Source organism: Lepisma saccharinum, chromosome 1 (genome assembly GCF_977018435.1).
Source record: "Lepisma saccharinum chromosome 1, izLepSacc3.1, whole genome shotgun sequence".
NCBI classification, from domain to species: domain Eukaryota; kingdom Metazoa; phylum Arthropoda; class Insecta; order Zygentoma; family Lepismatidae; genus Lepisma; species Lepisma saccharinum.
Genome location: NC_139229.1, coordinates 20961639 through 20982630, shown reverse-complemented (window position 1 = coordinate 20982630; position 20992 = coordinate 20961639). Strand labels below are relative to the sequence as shown.

At 36.7% G+C, this 20992-nt stretch overlaps 1 protein-coding gene across 1 annotated transcript in view; it reads left to right on the top strand.

Annotated features, from left to right (window-relative positions):
• Positions 1-20992, top strand: part of Uba2 (Ubiquitin-like activating enzyme 2) — a 31123-nt gene that overhangs the window by 1191 nt on the left and 8940 nt on the right. The window contains exons 2-9 of the mRNA XM_083129448.1: positions 6979-7133; positions 8877-9030; positions 12583-12716; positions 13005-13072; positions 14127-14345; positions 16977-17095; positions 19402-19534; positions 20479-20591. Of these exons, the coding sequence (XP_082985574.1) occupies positions 6979-7133; positions 8877-9030; positions 12583-12716; positions 13005-13072; positions 14127-14345; positions 16977-17095; positions 19402-19534; positions 20479-20591 (1095 nt within the window). The remainder of the gene's footprint in view (positions 1-6978; positions 7134-8876; positions 9031-12582; positions 12717-13004; positions 13073-14126; positions 14346-16976; positions 17096-19401; positions 19535-20478; positions 20592-20992) is intronic.

The window sequence follows — 20992 nt, the reverse complement described above, 5'->3', positions numbered from 1 at the left end:
ATAGAAATTGGAGAGTGGTCCGGTATTGTAAACTCATGCCAATGACGTAAGCCCCTGTCAGTGGTTCAACCCCCCTCCTTTTTTTACTATGCTTGCCTAAAGTAACCAAACCTAGCCTAACCTTATCGGAAATGGTTCATGGGGCTATCCGTCAGCTATTCGGGCTATATGTCAGCTACCCGTGCATAATGTATAATTTCGGTAAATATGCGATATCGCCCGGACGGATTTCTTCAAATTTACAGGATAAAGTACTTACTGAAATGAGTTTGTTTAGCATTCTGGACGTTCTTTCACGGAAAGTAAAAAGTTCGTAGTTTAATGTTGCCGAACAAGGATTAATCACTTTTTACGTAAGAAATTGGCATTGTCTGCCACATTATGACATTGTTTCCATTGTGTGCGTGCAGATGGCGAGACCGTTGAAAGTCACGCGATCTCTGCAGTGTTTCCAAACGTGTCTTCCTTTTACGAAAATTTCCATTTTTAACTGTTCGCCGCGCTTTCTTTTTTCGATGAATTTAGAGGTGAAATGAGTGCCAATGGAACCTAACCTAACCTTGTGTGAATGGTTTGTGGGGCTATCCATGGATGGGTTTTGGGGCTAACGTCAATGGTTTGTGGGGCTACCTATGGATGGTTTTTGGAGCTAACGTCAATGGTTTGTGGGGCTACCTGTGGATGGTTTTTGGGGCTAAGTGCATGGTTTGTGGAGGTAAACATGAAAAAAAAAATCGAAATAGTACATAATTTTCCCTCATGAAGGTTTGAAACACTGCTTGCGCACTGAAAATCGACAAAACACAAGCTGGCGCGTCATGACGCTCTATGATCCATTACGAGTGCACGCCATATTGTCTATTACAGAAGCGGAACAAGTAAGACAAATAATCAATCGTAATATGAAAAGTTGACAGTATTTTATGGAAAAAGGCATAACTTCACCTTAAAGAATGTTCCGCAAGGCAAAATAGGTAAGTACCAGTGGTAAAATTAAGGAAATAAATGAGTGAAAGATGTCCGGGCGTTATCACATATTTACCATAATTTCCACCGGTGACGAACATGATAGGTATTTTTCGGTGCAGAAGGTTGAAACACTGCATACCCACAACATGAGTCAAGATGTGGGCATTTTTCAAGGGAAATATCTCGCCGATGCAGAATTGCCATTGCTTTCATTTGCTTGCCCTACGACAACCAGATGCTGCACACGTTTGATGACGTAAGCCCCTGTCAGTGTTTCAATCCCCCTTTTTTTACTATGCTTGCCTAAATTAACCAAACATAACCTAACCTTATCGGAAATGGTTCGTGGGGCTATCCGGGCTATATGTCAGCTATTGTATAATTTCCACCGGTGACTAACACGATAGTAGGTATTTTTCGGTGCAGAAGGTTGAACCACTGCATACCCACAATGTGAGTCAAGATGTGGGCAAATGTCTTATATCAGACAAACAGATTTCTTCAAATTTACAGGAGAAATTACTTACTGAATGCAGTTTCTTTATAGTTGTGGAAGTTTGGGGAAGTGTTTTCTCGCAGCGTTCATTGAATTTTGCCGGTAAATCATGTATTTTTCGATATAAATGTGTGACCGATGCACGAAAGCTCTTGCATCCATTTCCTTCCAGCCAGATGTTGCCTGTGTGTGATGACGTAATCCAGGTCAATCCCGGTCAGTGTTTCCAAACACGTGTTTTTTGTAACTGAAGAAGGTACGTTTCTGCAAATGATTTTTGGGTCTATGCGAGAATGGTGTGTGGGGCTACACATACTTTTTTCTAAACCAATTTTAAACTATTGTAACCTAAAGGTGACCTAACGTAACCTTACCGGAAATGGTTCGTGAGGCTATGTGTCAATGATTTGTGGGGTTACGTAGGTATTTTTGGGTGCAGTGGGGTGGAAACACTGCATGCCGAGTACGGTGCTGAAACTGTAACCACCATTTTGCATGTTCCCAAAGGCAAAAAGAAACTAAGAAAACTTACTCGATATGTTGCAAATATGCCACCTTCAGCAATGTGTCTCAATGCAGAATACGTAAGTAGGAATATTCAAATTAAATGAACTAGCAAATTTCAGCCGTTTGTCGGATGTAAGAAATTTACCAAGATGGGCCCCGCCATATTGTGTGTTCCGGAAGTGAAGAAAGGAATAAAAAAAGCACTCAGAATGTGAAAAATTGCATTTTGTTTTCGTGTAAAAAGCATAATGTCTCCTTGAACTATGTTCCGCAATACACAATTGGTAAGTACAAACCATGCAAAACACAAAATATCCAATTTTAATGTGTCTCCGAGCTTTGAAACTGGTACCCCATTCTGCTCTACACATCCGGCCATGGGGTTATAATTTATCACCAGGTGGTGAAGCTAGCTTTTGAAATATTTTCACCAGATTTTAAACTGCATGTGCATGATCTACAACTTGGTCTGGCCTGTTACACAGATGTGCGTATCCTTTAGTTGATGTATGAAGCTTACGTTGTTGTACATTTAATTTCGTGCAGGAGACAATTACTTTTTGGTAACAGTATGGTATAGGGAAAACACATTTCTTCAAATTTACGGGAGAAACTACTTACGGAACTGAGTTTCTGTAAACTTTTGAAAGCTCGTGGAATTGTTTTCTTCCTTTGTTCAACTTATTTGGCCAGTAAATCATGTATTTTTCGACATTAATGTCTCTCCGATGCACAAAAGCTCTTGCCTCCATTACGTTCGACTACGTGAACCAAATGTTCCGTGCGTTCAATGACGTAACCCCTGGTCAGTGTTTCCAAACTCACCATTGTTGTGCCAGAACATGACAATTTTAACTATGTTTGCTTAACCTCACAGAACCTTAACCTAACCTTGCGTGCATGGTTCGTGGGGCTACACGTGCATGGTTTGTGGGGTTTTCGAACCTGGAAAAAAATACAAAATGAGTAACACGAAAGTAGGTATTTTTCGGTGAAGAAGGTTGCAACACTGCAAACCCAATGATCGTCGACAACGCTAGTCAAGATTTCTCCGCCATATTGTGTGTGCAAAATTGAAGCTATTTTCGTGAAAAAAGCGAAATCCCACCTTCAACAATGTTTTGCAATGCATAATAGGTAAGTACGAATGTAAAAAATGACTAAATGAACAAGTGAAATGTGTTTTTTCTGTATGTCATGGAGTTTGAAAAATACTGCACGGTGTTCTGATATGGACCCCTGCTGCTAATATGTCACATGAGAATGAAGGGCTATTACGTTCCTCAATGCTTCCATTGTTAGGTTAGGCAGTTCAGGTTTAGGGCAATTAGAATTAAGATTACTTTGGTAAATACTTCCCAACACCTGATCATGTAATGTGTGGTCTTCAGCACTTTCTACTATTCTCACTACTTAGTGACTAGTAGGCACACCCATTTTTAATTTAAAACAACAGCAGTAAATTCAACAACACTGCCAATGAATATAATAAAATGAGATAAAAGGCAATGTTATGGTATGACTCAGGTAATTATTTTGCTGGTTAAAATACGTCACATACGGTGTTCTCAGCACCTGATGAAAATAGCTCCACATGGTATTTTAACCACCTGGTGAAAATCGTCGCGGCCATAATTTATGATTGTATTAATAGCAGTACAAGTACTCCCATACATAACCAAACTGCTTTCTTACAGGTATAATAGGTAAGGTTGAAAGTATTAAATTTCGAGGAGGTTGGTATTAGTCATACAAAAAATGCTCGTTTTGAACAGTTGTAGTAGTGAGGTGAGGGCCGTTTACCCACCGTACCCCTTGGGAATTCCGTTGAAATTTATATTAATCGACAGAAATGTTTTGCATAATATAATATTAATTCCAGCACACGGAAAACACAAATAACTGAGATATTCGATCACAAAGTATGACCAGCATAAGCAAAAACCTGCCATTTCGGAGTACTTTCTCCGCATTTTATTATTAAAGCCTTTTTGTATGCACACTTAAATAGTGAAAGAACACGTTGATTATAACTATTGGTACCAAACCTAACAATCCTAACATAACTACGTAAAATTATAGTTGCTGTTGTAGAATGTTGTTTTGTGTGGTAGATTCACTTCCGCAAAGCCTTCGGGCTTTTCGTCACTGTAAAGTAACATGCTAATATAACAGATGTACTTTATTTCACAATAACACATTTCCACGTGCTAAACTCAACTGAAAACGTTCATAAACAACAAAATATTCATATACCATGCAAAACATTTCGCTTTGTCTAGGGGGTACAGAGGGTCAAGGGAACCGCGAGCTGTACCGTAGTCAACTTGCTGATAAGAATCCCTTATACCTACGAAAATTTCCCTTGGCTTTATGCAGTCATGCTCCTGGCCCAGAGGGAAATTTCCCTGTTGTATGCCAAAAAATTCCCATTTCGAATTTGAAATTTCCTATTTGTATCAAAACAAGAAACACCAAAGTTGGAACAGAAAATAAATGGTCACCAGGTGCAGGGTTTATCCAGATGGGATAGTGTAAGTACTATTTTTAGGGAATGTAAAGGCAAAATTATCACCAAAATAGGTCTTTATGAATAATTTGATGGATGTGTGCCGTGAAAAATACACATTTGCTATGATCATCAGTCTGGGAATAGTTCCAAATGTTTAAAGCAAGTTTTATTAAAGTCTTGTAGAATACTAGAAATGATTCTGAAAGTAAATTTGGAGCTTCGAGAAAGTAATTAGTGTAGTTTTTTTTGCTAAGCAGTACTTATAAGAGGAAATATCCATGCTTCCTACCGAGCAGCCATACCTTGTTTAATGGCTAGGATTTTTATGACTTAGCATATTTTTTTTGGTAAGAGTGATGTGTTCCCCAAACATATAGAAATTCATATTATGAAGAAATTAATTAGGTTAAGGTGCTTCTTAAGGGCATATTTGGCTATTTTTGTGTTATAGCATATTTTGAATGATTTTCGGTCATATTCAGCATATTTTTGCATTTTCAAGAAAAATAGGTCTACAGTTATTTTTGAAGTCTATTCGTTCTTAATCCCATGTTTAATAAAAAAAATTTTTATTACTGTAGCAAAATCTTTTTCATTTTAAGATTTAGAGAAAGTATTCATTGTGCATTGCAACTCAGAGCCCATAAAGTGAACTAAAAATAGTACTATGTGAAAATATCTGAGCATTTTGATATTAATGTTTGAAACAGTCCAGTTATAAGGGCATATTTTGTAAAATTTTTGGTCATAAGGGCATATTTTATTTTGCATATTTTGGTGATTTTTAGGTCATAATAATCCCAGCCCTAGTCATCTCTAACATGGACTACCACTATATTTTCATGTGATGCTGGAAGGGGTGTTGTACTTGGGACCAGATACCATGTGGTCAACTGTTGAAAGCATTAGGGACTATTTTAATGCTAAGAGCCTTGAACCTGACCCACCTAACTCAACAATGAAAGCACTTAGGATATTATTTTAATTCTAAAATCTCTCTCAACCTGTTTAACGTAACAATAAAAACATTTAAATGTGTGGGTTGGATATTTAATAGTGGCAACTATTTATTTACAAATGATACAAAAGAGTTACCTCAGTCGACAGCATTGTGTACAACCCGTTGCCAGTGATGTGGAAGTCCTAGTATACCTGTAGCAGTTCCTGTTCTGTTGATGGTTTGAATGGAGCCATCTATTGCCTGAAGAATCTCTGGAACAGTACAGAAGCGAATGCCCTTCATCTTAAGGATCACTTCAAACACACATATCCTTAAGTTCGATGTGTAGGGAGCCGGGGGGGGGGGGGGGTAGAGCACCAGCCAGGCCCATAGAGCTAACCAGCTACAGGTTTCACTACATGCCCCTAGCATTGTGCTGCAAAATGATGGGAGGATTCAGCAGAAAGTGTTTTCCAGTAGACCGTGCGTACACTCAATCTGTATCCAACTCTGCTGTTCCTGCTTCGAAAACATTGTTGTGACTACACAACTTTAGACCACAAACTCCAACAATACTCTATTCCTCTAGTCACTACACATGAGCCTAGGTGTTGGAAGGAAGAGTTCATTTACTGGGAAGTAGGTTAGGTATCAAACTAACGTGTGGTATAAGCAAGAAGCACCGGTTCCGTTTCATGGCGTAGTGTTGCCACTATTATATCTCCAACCCACGTATGTCACTTCAATGCACAAGTGAAGTAGATCGCAGGAGCAGTCTGTATCCAAGATAACAGTAAACAAAAGGCTGTTCTAAACAACCAAATATACATATAGGAGTATGAATAATAGAATGAATTTTTCTTTTGTCTTCATAATGAGGCAGCTGTTTGTATTTGAACTTTTGCCCCTTCAGACTAATCGTTATGGTGACAATTAGTGATAATTATACAAAATCCGTGAACGAAGGACTCCCAGGCCGAGACTCAAACCCAGAAACTTCAGTAATGAGATTGAAAGTCAACCACTGAGCTGACACCAGCTATTTTTTGTCAGATTTAATATTTTTCCTGTTCACAACATCACACCCTCCTGACCATAAGCTCAAAAAACAGCACCCAGTGACCCAGTATGCTGGTACAATATATTCTTCAACTTTCAACTCCACTTGGCCAGTATTTCTGGAAAATACCTGTCAACATTTGTTCTTTAACAAGAAAATATTAAAAGATCTATAAGTCAAGAGGGAATAGATGTATCACAGGACCATAAAGTACATTGTCACATCAACTGTTCATCTTTTTTAAGTACATGATGCTATCCAATGCCACTCATGTAATTTGGCAGTACAGTTTAATCAAAATGTGTGTACACACGCTCACACATTTCTTTCACAACCTTGGTTAATACTTAATCTGGCTCATCACAATTGCATGTAGTGCAATGTGCCATGCACCTAAAAATTGAAGATGATGCACAACTTTTGAAAGTCATCTTTGTATGCCGTTTGTGATGCAGGTATAGTTTTGTGAAATAATTTTTTTCTCTTTTTCTCAGATTGATTTGGATACAATTGATGTGAGCAACTTAAATCGACAGTTTCTCTTCCAAAAGCAGCATGTGGGAAAATCAAAGTCTAAAGTTGCAAGGGAAAGTGCTTTGCTTTTTAATCCAAATGTCAACATTGTCGCCCACCATGGAAGCATTACAGAGTAAGCTGGGGAAAAAAATATAATTTTACACTACAAATATGTTGTTAGAACTGAAAAGTTTTTTATAAATATTTTTAGGAATGCAACAGATTAATCTGTTCTCTGTTAGCATCAGTTGATCAATAAAATTACCATGTATAAAAATCATTTTATTAGCCTTTTTGTATAAAGGAAAATGTATATATATCTTGGTTTTGTAAATTAACTAGAGCTGAGCCAATGCCATTTTCAACCGACACTGATACTCTTACCAATTCCCACTGATACCGATGCCAATACTTGAGATTTGCAATAATTAAAATTTGTTCAAAATACTGATCAGTAGAGCCCGGAAGTTCAGGCATTTATTTTCGTTAAAATAGGCAGGCAAAAAGGCATTTATAATGTGGAAAATAGGCACTAAAAATGAAAAAAAGGCAAAATAAACAAAAAAAGGCACATTTGGAAGTCGCTTACTTTTATCTATAATTTCTGGCAAAATGTTAAAATCTACATTGGGAAGAGCATTTCAATTTTCACCAAATTCACGCACGTAACCATGTAACTTACCACTTAATGGCACACTAAATTTCGGCATGATGACAAATACACGATCGTTTCCCTCCAAAGTGCAGAACTAAACTAAAGATAGAGAACTTGATTTTGGAGTCCATGCAAAGGCCCTTGGGCATTAGTGCTGTTTCTTGTCAATAACGTCCTGACACGGACGCTGGACGTGATGACGTAATTGTGCAGATGTTCTGCAACAGGTTTCAGCAGTCAATCATGCACAAGGAAATGTTAACCGAAAGCCAATATCCTAACTCAGCATGAAATACTTTTCTCTCACACTTTTCTCCTTCAGCAATGTTGAAACATGCGTGAGTTCAATATTACTTAAATAAAGCGAAAATTATTCACATAATAAACGGAAGAAAAATAAATGCCAACAACGTTTTTTGGGAGAAAAATAATTTATATACACACTTTTTTTAAAAAAAATGGTCCAATTTCATTGAAAAAGGAAAAAAAGGCATTATAATTAAAAATAGGCAGTGGGGTCCCAAATAGGCAAAATAGGCAAAATGAAAAGGCTTCTAAAACATTCGAAACAAAATAAAAAAACTTATATCCTGAAAAAGTTTTATCAATATATCCAGTAGATAAAAAGAGGCATTTTGCCAAACTTCCGGGCTCTACTGATCAATATTTGTGTGTAAATATTGTTCTCCAATGATATGCATCAATTTACCAAGAAATTTGCTTTAGAACATTCAAGAAATTCATTAGAATATGAAAATGGATATGTAATCACAAAATATAGCTTTTCGTGCTAAATAAAAAGAATGTTTGAATTTTGCATGATTTCCAGGAAAAGTAGACTCGTTGAAAGTGCCACATGTCATTTTTGTGGCACCCATGAAAGATCAATATGTTGGAAAAGTATCGGCTGTTGTCGGTAGCTGAATTCAACCGATACTTTCCAGTACCGATAGCGCTAGTATTGGCCAATACCGATGCATCATTATTGGCTCAGCCCTAAAATTAAATATCCAAATGTACGGTTATATTTTTCAAAACCTATGGTATCATTATCAATACATTTTATATTACTGGTATCTGCAAAAATTAAAGGATCTCTCTAATATTATGAGTGCAAGGTATAAGAATTGCCAAAGTGAAATATAATGCATTTACTTTATACGGTACATTGTCTTTCAGTGTATTCAAATTGAATTTATCTAACCTTGATTCTTGTTCCAGACCAGAATATGGAGTTACCTATTTTAAGAAGTTTAATTTAGTGATGAATGCTTTGGACAACAGGGCAGCTAGGAATCATGTTAATAGAATGTGTCTTGCTGCAGACATTCCTCTCATAGAAAGTGGCACAGCAGGATATACAGGACAAGTTGAGGTACTTTTAATGCAAACTTTATAACTTGAGGAATATATTGAGGATTAGTAAATCAGGGTGGCTACTCCGGGAATTATGCATGATTTTTTATTAGTAGACTTGAAAAATGCCAACTTTTATTAATCCAAATCCCATTGAATTTATTTTTATAAATGCCCTGAGGCAACTTTTTCATGAAAAGAGAGGGGTGTGGAAAATAAAACAGAATTCTCTCAGCCTGTTTACTTTGTTATTCTTCTTTGCAGAACAATTTTGTCTGACAGACGGAAGATTATTGCAAGATAAGATATCTTGAAGTTGATTAGGTAAATTAGAGTTTGAAATTCTTAGACAATTAACATTTTTTTGTAGATTAATATATCCCGTAACATTTGTGACTTATGTGTGTAGAGTTGAGGGTAGTGGAGAGCTTCAAATATCTAGGAAGCATAATTGAGAGAAGTGGAAAAATAGATGAGGTAAACAGAAGAGGACAAGTGGGTGGTGGACTGTATCAAAGTGTTTGAAGATTAATATGGAACAGGGATGTACCTATCAAATGCAAGAAGGTAATATATAACACATACTATGTGCCGATAATTATGTATGGAACAGACACTTGGACAATGACAGAGAGTGACAAAAGGAAGATGCAGTCAGTGGAGATTAAATTTTTAAGGAGTCTTTTGAGGAAGACTAGAAGAGATAGAATAAGAAATGAGGAGATCCGACAGACAGTGGGTGTAGTGAAGCTTCAGGACAGGATAGATCAGGCACGGATGAGATGAAAAATGGAGAGGCTTTACTAATATGCCGACCCAGCCAGAGGCAGGAAACGGCAATGGATGATGATGAGGTGCAGATGTATTTTGAGTTTAGGTGTGTGTAATGGCAAATGTAAACTCCACACCTTAAATTAAATATTTTAAATACAGTGAAACCTCGATTTTACGTTTTTCAGGGGACCAAGCTGAAAAAGCTTAAAATACGGGAAAATTTTCTTAACATTTTACTATGTTGAGACTATCAAAATTGAATGTATACGGTAAATCAAAAAGTAGAGGCAATTTTCACAGAACGTCTTTATTTCCACACAAGAAGAAGAATTACACATGTCACTTTTCCACATATACCCTCTGCACGGCAATGCACTTTCGGTATTGTGCAATCAGCTTCTGTATCCCGTCCGCAAAGAAGGTTTTTGTTTGCTCACGAAGCCACGTCTGCACCGCCTGCTGGGCCTCGTCATCTAACCTGAACCGACGAACAAACTTTTTGGTACGCTAATTCGCTATTGCATATGCTGATCTGAAACTTATGTCGAAGAGTTCCGCCACTTGTGCTGTTGTGATTTTTCGATCGCCCCTGATAATGGTATCCACCCATTGGACGTTTTCTTCTGGGCGTCCACTTCGACTTTCGTCAGTTACAGTTGTGCGTCCCGCTTTAAAGAGGTCCACCCACTCATACACCTTTTGTGGACTCATGGTGCTTGCTCCATACTGTGCTAACAGCCGAAGGTGGATGTCGGCCGGTTTGGCTCCCTCCGATCACAGAAAATGCAATGCGTCACACTGTTCCTTGATGGTGCATTTGTGGAGTGGTGCATCCATACGTGTGACCTTTTTGCTCCGCGACACTTGACTGAATGGGGCAGTGATGGTTACTCCTACTTCCACGTCACTCCAAGTATACACGTGGTGACGTCTGACACACCCAGTCTTCGTTTATTCCTGAGAGAAATTAAAATTGCCTTTAGTTTTTGATTTACCCTAATATAATGTGGGAAAATGTAATATCCGGGAACGTAAAATCGGGGTTCCACTGTATATGTACTAAGTCTACATATATTTAAAATATTGAATTGAATTAATCTTTTTGGATACATTGGAATCTCACAGATCCTGTATATTGTTATTATACTATATTTGTATGTTTGAGAGTGGCGAGAGGTGGAAGTAAGTGATATTGAAATAGAGATAACATCTGCTTGTAGCCTTGAATTTTTGGAAAGTTCCCTTGAAAACTGGTAATTGTACTTGAATTTATCATGGTCCTAGAGTGGTCATCCTGTAAATTCTTTTTTCTTTTGTAGAATAGGAGAGGTAATAAAAGTAGTAGTGGGTTTTAATAATCAATCAGTACAAGTTTTTGTGCAATTATGATAAACCCAGAGGTTCCAAATGTGTCCAAGACATACATAGTAACTACATTTAAGGATTACTTTGTGGGTATTTAAATAACAATATGCAATTATTTCATATTAAAATGCACATTTAATTGTTTAAAATGAATTTCACCATGAAATGCATTACACATCTAAAGAATATTCCTCATTATGACATATTAGTTGTGAATACATTCTAATTGCAGTAAAAATGTAGCCATCTACAATCCTCTGATGTGCAAAATTTCATACAAATCTTTGCTGTATATAGCCTGAGTTTTTTCATTATGCTCTGTGATGCAAAATGCTCCAATAGAAGTTGACAAACCTTCGGAAACATCCATTTACACGTGGTTTTATTTACCTGTCTGTATTGTTCCATATATAACATGTAGTATAGTTTTCATTTTGGATAAAATGTTGGAAAATATGCACATTATACTTGCAGAAATTTGGTACATTTTGTTTTTTAAACTCTAAAACTAAAAAAATGTTGGATATTTGGGAAATTTTTTGTTGTTTAAATGTGTTGAAATTTACTAAAAAGGCCACAATTTGCATTGTTTTGCCATTTCAAATGGGTGAAAAATGTGTTCAGAACATGCCACTGTATGCTCAACTAGTAACATTTTTCGGTGCTATCACATTTGTGAAAATTCAAGGTCCCTATTCATTGTGCATGTTTTCACGTCCTCACTTGAAGGATTTCTCCCACCATACTGTATGGAAATGAATCAGCTTCACGGGCTTCTACTAGTTTCTGGTGCACACACTCCTTTGCAGTACGGCCCCTCACAGTTTCAATTTTCAGCTGAACGCACAGCCATGAAAACAGGTGGCTAGGCAAAATTGCGCTGGTGCTACATACGGGAAAAGCAAAGCAAGAGCAGGACAAACGTTGCTAGTTCCCATGCACTGTTTGGCCTAGTTCAAGCATCAGACCGACCTCTCCCTGGAAAATGTTTGTTATCGCTGTCCTTTTGAGCAAATACTGTCAGTTTGTATCTCATGAATTACAAATACAAACTCTCTTAAACTTCCAAACACATGGAGTTGTGCTCCGATTTGGCAGCAGTGCTAACTTCTGCCATCCGCTTGATTTCTTGGCCGTGCATTTAGGAATTCTGAATCCAACCTGGAAACCTATTATGCCAGTGACCATCTGCTGTGTTCAGAGTGCATAACATTACTGTGAGCATGCATCATCAGTCATCACACATGGTAGAGCTATACCCATGACACTGTGGGGAGGAAAAGTTACGGCCTTGTATGTGCCAACACATTGTGGAACTTTTTTTTTTTTTTAATAAAATGCTATTCTAGTTAAATGCCCAGTCTTTTTTTAAAAAATGTAATTGTAATCTAATGTTTGTGGTGCTTAACTTAAGCTAGTTTCTTCTTAATAGATTATCAAGAAAGGCATGTCAGAGTGCTACGAATGCGTACCGAAGCCACCAGCAAAAACATATCCAGGATGCACCATTAGGAACACTCCATCGGAACCTATCCACTGCATTGTTTGGGCCAAACATCTTTATAAGTAAGTGGTATAAAGTATTTGGTATCCATTATGTATATTATGGCAGTATGAAGGCAAAATGATATAATGTGATGTGTAAAATTTGACACTTTTCCAGGCAAGTTGATCTAAAAGAAATTTAGTGCATTTAACATGTTGCTTATTTTTTTAAATGTTTGTCACTTGTTTCATGCTGAAAAATGCTACCGAAGTTTCAGCCACCCGTTGGTGTAATTTTTTATTACAAGTACTGAAAATATAAAAGTGTGATAACATAAACAAATTTTGATTGTGTTCTGTTTTCCACAGCCAGCTCTTTGGGGAAGAAGATCCAGACGAAGATGTTTCGCCAGATACAGCAGATCCTGAAGCAGCAGGTAAGTGTTATTTGAAATAGTAAACATTTTTTACTAAAGATATTTTACTAAATGTTGTCAACTGTAATTTTGGAGCGGTATATGAATTATCATTTTTTTTCTCAAGCATGATAAATGTATACCAAAGCACATTTAGCATTGAGAGAAAATTTTATTATTATTATTATTTCTAAATATTCTATCAACTTTAAATTGTTTGTATTCAACTAACAGTATTGATGAGAATGAATAACATGTAAGAATTTGAAGAAATTGATTTCCAGGTTATAAATATCATTGTAATTGTCCCCCCCCCCAAAAAAAAATTCCAATACTCAGTTTCACATATGTGAAAGTTTAATAAAAGAGGGCACATTGTTCATATTTAATACAATGCAATGTTACTGTAGAATCTGAATTTAACTTTTTTGGGAATGGGAAAACTTAAAATGAGGGACAATGTATAATCGACAATAATTTTGTTATTTTGTAGTATTGGAACCATGAAAATTGAATGAGTAATATATGAAAATGTAAAATCAAGGTTCCATTGTACATTGTTGTACCGTAAGGAAAATTCTAAAAGTTAAGGGTTGTTTTCTTGCAATGATTTCAAATCTTGCTCATCAATTTATTCCTTTTTCATACACAAGACACTTGATATTTCTGAGGATAAGTGGAACTTTGATTTTATATTTTTTAGAGAACCAAGCTGAAAAAAATTAAAATGTGGGAAAATGTGAAATCTAGGAAAATTTCATAACATTTTACTATGTTGGGACCATCAAGAATGTGTAATGCCAGAAAATGTGAAATCCAGGAACGTAAAGTCAGGATTCCACTGTGTTTATAATATACAACCTGGAATTTTGTTAATGTTTATATTGGAAATGACTGTCTTTTTGTTTTAAAAATGTTAGAATGGGTACCTGATGTTGACTTACTAAGAACCACTGTACAGATGTTGTTATAAAATAAACTGTCAAATAAGCAACATTTGACGAAATTGATAATTTGAACTTAACAGCTTTCCATCTGTATGAGAGTAAATAATGCAAGAGCTCTATTTTTGCAGGTGACGCAGGTGAACAGGCTTTGAAGGAAAAATCCAACAATCTGGGCAATGTGGAACGTGTTTCTACCCGTGTGTGGGCACAGCAGTGTGATTATGATCCTGAGAAACTGTTTCAAAAATTTTTCCATGATGACATTGTGTATTTACTCTCCATGGACAAGTTGTGGAGAACCCGAAGACCACCAACCCCTTTGAACTGGGGAAATCTACCTGATGCTGGTAAGTATTCATGATTTTATCAATATATCTGTTAGCAATGGAAAAGTGTGAAATTTTTTGCCAATAACCTTGAATGAAGGCCATATATTTATGGTGAATAAAGGACCTAAGATTTTCGTACAAAAATTGGGCACATTTCGGGAATAAATGCTGTACATTGTAACTAGTTAGGTGGGCGCTCAATTAAATAGCAAAAAATGGGAGAAGACGCGCAAAGAGGCCGTGGACACAAATTACACGTGCCCAACCTAACGGTTACAAATGTCGTTGTTTGAGGTTAACGACACGTATTTTGTACGGTCACCTCAGTCTCGAGTGAGAACCAATTAAATCGGGACAATGCGACGTGTTAAACAAGCGGTTTCTTCGTACTGACGTCAAATACTTGCCCCCTTCCTTCTCTTTTTATGATCACGTAAACCTTAAATTAGAATGTAAGTTTTGCCACGATTCCATATTCGAACAACCACAACCTCATTTTTGTACAATTTATAATCTAAGGTACAGTTTCTGATATGGCAAACAAACACGTACTACAAGAAATAGTTTGTGACGCGTGGTCAATTTTATTATATTAACCGCGCAACGGAGAATGGTTAATATTTTTTCTCATTCAAATAACAAATACATCCATATAACTACAACAATTCTTTCTTGATGAATTCAATAAATGTTCAAAAGTTTAACATTCCCCTGTAACAATATAATAAATTAGTTAAACGAATAACATATGTATATAAATGTATGACGTATACAAAATACCGTTAAAAGTTATAACATCAATTCTTGGCTTTTGTATGACCACAACATTTCTTGGGAAAAAGGACCCCCAACTTTTGATGCTCTTATTCTTTTCGTCAAAAATACATAAAGTGATTACTTGTGCGCTAGAGAGCCAACGGAAATTAGTTAATTGTATTCCCCTCCTTTTTTATATCCCCAATTAATTACGGTCAGTGCTTGCCTTGCGAATAAAAGGGAATGAAACAAAGTCACGTCACGTCCTTATCAGTACAATCGCGACGACGCAGTGCAAGTTGGGGAGAAAACCTCGATAAAACTTTCCATTTAATTTTTCCTTTTTTGACTTCCCGGCTGCTATTGCAACTCGTGGTTTGTTGGTGAGTGACACGTACATTTATCGGGAGACACTTCACTGTTCACTACGTTATGGTTTCAAAAGTACATACCTCAAAAAATGGAACAATCAGGCTGCGTGGCACATCAATGGTGGCAACTAGAGAACCGACTGAGGCCTTCCAATATTCCTGTCCACGTACATCCACAGTATCCTATCCTGCTGCCTCTATACTTCCTTCTTGAGATTGCCCAATCACGTCTTCATAGCTTCCGGTTCCGTTTCAAACACAAGAGAACGACGATCAAAACGGCCAATTGTCAAAACTGTTTCACATGGTCGTCTCCTCTGCTTACTGTAGTTCCTCCAAAAAAACCAACTGGAAACTCCACGTATTGCTCCTCACTCAAATACGAAACAGGGGCAGCTTCACGCCGTGTTTGAACGAAATAGCATGGTCCCCTTCTACCGAAGATCATCGAAGCAAAGATGAGGTATGTCTAGCCATACGAGTTCCTGCTCACCCCCACAAGTCGAGGTCGTGTCTTCCTACTCCTCTGCAACTGACGAACTGATTTTTTTTTTCGATCGTGATCGCACAAAAAAAAAAAAGGAATTTACCACTGAGGGCCTCTAGCGGTCAATCGACCAACTAGCCGCCAAATAACAGACTGACGCACGGCGTACCGAAGAATGAGGGAATGTGGGGCTTTTTCACGCGATAAATTAACGTAATACTTTTTTATTACAGTTTTGCGTGGGAAAACGTCACAACATAAAGTTCATTTCAGTGTTAAAAGTGGTGAATATAATTTTAAATTTCATATAAAAATTATACTACTACTCAAAATAAGCATTTCCTTTCTAATAGTACATCTATGTAGTTGAGTGAATTTACTTCATTTTTTTTGCCTTTCACTAATCGTGAAGATGAGGATAAGTAATGATGAAATTGATGAAGGGACACTCACAAAGAACACCATACCTGGCTGGGATTCAAACCTGGGACCCCTTGTGACATTTATGTAGTTAGAGTAGAGGTTTGAAATTTTGGCCAATACCAATAAAGTACTGATATTTTACCGATCTGACATAAAATTCCAAATAGTCCTTGAAGAACCTGAATTAATCAGTGACCGTAATAAATGTGTGTTTCGAGGTGACTGCAGTGCAAAAGAAGTTGCATATTTAGACATTTACTTTTTAGAAAGTAGGGTATGGAAATTATCCATAAAAATTATAACAAAATGGCAGAATTTTGCACTAAATTATAAGATATTTATAGATATATCGGATTGGTTAAATAATCTAATTTTACCGATAAACCAATTAACCGATGTGTCTATATTGGTCGATACCGATAGAGTACCGATTAATCTGCCCCATCCATAAGTAAGAGTATTAAGGTTATTCCTCTGTAAAGGTGTCAATTTTTGCTTCTCAAACATTTACAACAGAATTAATCAATTTTCCATGATTTTGCATGATTCACCAGATAATTCAGACTTTAGAAAATGTTTTCTCTGTTTCATTGTGATTTTTTTTTCTTTTAGTGCCAGGGAGCAGCACAACTGAGACTGACAGTGAATTAGAGGATCAGAGGCACTGGAGTATAGCTGAGTGTGCGAAGATATTTGCAGATAGCTGTCAAACACTGAAGAAGAGTTGGAAGGTAAGTATAGGTCCAAGCACAGAGAATGTTTGCAACAAGAATTCTTTGTTGAATTTTTTTTCTTTTTAAGGTAGGAACTGACGAACCTAAAATGAACAGATATTTGGTAAGTTTTGCCAAATCATGGTGGAATAGCTGCTTGTCATAATCAAATCTTTTATGTAATATGGTACCATGTTTACATTCCACTAGACATAACCCAACGACTTACCTACACCTTTATGATGGATTCAGTAAACATGGTTTTAGTTAGAGATACAGTACCAATATAAAATTTATCGATAACCAATATTCTACTGATCTGATGTAAAATTCCAAATGGTCTTTGAAGAACCTGAATAGTTCATTGACCTCCTTAATAACTGTTTGCTTCGAGGTGACTGCAGTGCAAAAAAATTGCATATTATTTAGGCATTTCCTTTTTTTAAAAGTAGGGCATGTACATTATCCATAAATATTATAAGAAAATGACAGAATTTTGCACTAAATTATAAAATATTTGTAGATATATCGGATCGGTAAAATAATCCGTAATTTTACCAATAAACCGATACGCCTTTATCGGCTGATACTGGTAAGAGTACCAATTATTTTGTCCCATTCCTAGTTTTAGTATTGTACAGGTGATGTCCACGTATTTCATCCAGTCAGGCTCCAGCAAAAGGCCTTGTTAAGTAATAGTACGTTCACTCTAACTCCCGTTTCCTGCATTATACGTTTTCCAAGCCATGACCATGTCTTAAAATTTGGCAGCAACCTGTTCTGTTGACCACGCGACTTCTGCCTTTTCCTCCTTGTTTTCCCCCTTGTTTTCCCCCTTGTTTTCCCCCTTGTTTTCCCCCTTGTTTTCCCCCTTGTTTTCCCCCTTGTTTTCCCCCTTGTTTTCCCCCTTGTTTTCCCCCTTGCTTTCCCCCTTGCTTTCCCCCTTGCTTTCCCCCTTGCTTTCCCCCTTGCTTTCCCCCTTGCTTTCCCCCTTGCTTTCCTAGCTGTTTCATTCACCACGTGACCTTGAATTTCCAGATGTTAGGTTTTTATTCGAGAGGAGGGAGCGAAGAGGCATGGTTCAGTGGAAGGAGGAGAGGCAGGGCACAACTTGCATTTGTCCCACCTTCCTTGACGGACAGGAAGGCTTTTTTCCCCTTAGAAATTCAAAACCATACTTCTTTACCGTTGTGGAGTTATTTTTGACACAATATACCCTCTAAAAGTTAATTGTGAAGTCATTTCTTACTGACACTTGAGTTTCACCCCTCCCACTTTCCCACATTTTAAGTTTTTTATTTACAGGCTCCTGAAAAACGTAAAATTGGGGTTCCACTGTATTTTCAAAGGACCACTGCTTTCATTAATATAGGTTACGACATCTAGGGTGGCGATAGTAGTGCATCATTGCTTTGTTTGTTCCCAGATGACAATGGTTCCAATTTTTCACATGTGAAGGCACAGGAACAGACTAAGCACACCTGAATTGACACCCCATAGTTCACAAAATCCTAGACTTCAAGAACAAATATGGACCTCCCTTAAAACTCCCTATCAACTACCCAAGGACATAAAACCATGCTCTGCTAAACAGCACAACAAACAAGCAAACAAAGCCATGATGCATTTCCGTCTCCATCCCAGACACCGTAACTTTTGTTATTGAAGGCAGTGATCCTAAAAAAAATCATTAAAAAAACAAACGATATTTGCAATGTGGAAATATGGAATGTCAGCTGTACAATTACCTACACCTGTTTAACAACATACCATTTTCATTCCAATGAATGCAATACAATTGGTAAAATGTAGACTTAAACAAATATAGGGTTATTCTGAACTAGATGCTATGAAATATTTGCCTTCTCAAGTTTAGATGTAATAAATATAGAAATATTCTGAACAATTTTAATTTTATGTACTGTTAGGCATCAATATCAGTGTTGGCAAGAAATGCTAATATTGTCACCACCATTAACACCTCAACCATAATGTACATTGAATTGAAGTCTAAACAACTGCAATGCATACTAAAAAAAATGAAAATGATGCAGTCACGACATTAGGTTGTATTTATCACTTCACTTGAAATCGTGCAAAAATTGCTTCCCATTGTGAAATATGTTGGTTGTGCTATATTCTGGGCCTCACCTTTGGAATAGAATTACAGTCACCTTGTAATCAAGGGGTCCTAGATTTGATCCCAGGGGAGGTTCGAAGCAAACTTTTCCCTGTTGGTCCAATCCTGATTAGCATATCGGTGCATAAAGTGAACTTAAAAACAAACTTGGACGAAACTGATATTTTCCATAATTGTTTTGTAGGTATTGCAGGCAGAAGGTCGACACCTTGTTTGGGACAAAGATGATAGACCATCGATGATGTTTGTAGCAGCATGTGCAAACATAAGGTCCCACATTTTTGGACTTCAACAAAAGACTTGCTTTGATATTAAATGTATGTATAATTATTTAATTTCTGTTTTATTCAGATACTCTGTATTTCCATGCCTTTTGTAAATTAAATTTTGATACTGCGGATGCAGTTCTATAAAACATCAGTGAGTGTAAAATATCAATACTAATACCATTTGTATTTCTGATTAATGACCGGGGGGGGGGGGGAAATACAGTTAGAGCAGATTTTTAACAATGGTTAACTTTCATGAATCAAGCAAATGAATCACATGGAACAAATAAGCAAGCTACTTCTATTATTCAGCTCATGTGATTGTAAATTTGTTTCATGTCAGTTATTGGAAACAAGTGCATTTTTCTATGTTTGACCGAGGTTCCTGAATTATAACAATACTGGTCTCCATGACAGAGTGGTTTGCACATTGCGTTATTCTGCATGGTGGTTCTTTGTGAGAGTCCGTTCATCAATTTTATCGTATCATCCCTCATCCTCATCTTTGCAATTATCCAAAAGTGGCAGAAAAGCATAGTAAAATAAAGCAAATCAATAAACTACAACAATGTTTGTAATGTGCATATTGGTATAGATCAGTGAGAGACTACAGCCTGGTAAATTCTTTTTTAAAAAGTCTATGCCCCAAACCCAACAATTTTACTCGTAAATACCTTTATAATTTTGCCCTTGTTTAAATATCAATCAAGAAATTATGGTATAATCATAAAGAGTAATAGTTCAATATTGTCCAGGCTTGTTGGAAAATATGAATATATTTGTTAATGAAAATTTCTACGCAAACTAAAATGACAATTTCCGTAACCTCTTGTGGCCTAGTAAAATGGATGCCAGTGCCCATACCAGGCAGCAGTCTGGCGGTTGAGAGACAATGGTATAAATAGTGCCAAGAACTTTTCCACTCTATTCAATAATTTTTGTTTATTGCATGCGAAGGATGATACAATAAACATTTCCATTTCTTTTTCCAGCTATGGCAGGTAACATAATTCCAGCAATAGCAACTACAAATGCTGTAATTGCAGGCATCATTGTACTTCATGCATTCAAAATCTTATTGGGCAATATAAAGGATTGCACAACGGTAAGTAATTGAGTTCATGTTTGGTTGTAGGTGTTGGAATCTGAGGTGTTATCATTAGAGCCACATATTTATGGTAAATTGGTACAAAATCAGTATATAAATTGATATTTTGGTGTTAAAATGGTGAAAATAACCCTACATTTGATTTTTAAAACTACACTTATTATGCAAGATGTACATTTCCCTTCTAATAGCACATTTATGTAGTTATCAGAATATTAAGTTTATTCCTGTGTAAAGGAGTTTTTTTGCTTCTGAAATACTTACAGCACAATTAATCCATTTTCAGTGAATTGCATAACTTGCAGGATAAGTCAGACTTCAGAAAGTATCATGTTGGTTAATAATCTCTAAATTTCATGTTTAAGAGTTTATTTTGCATAATTTTATGACAATATATG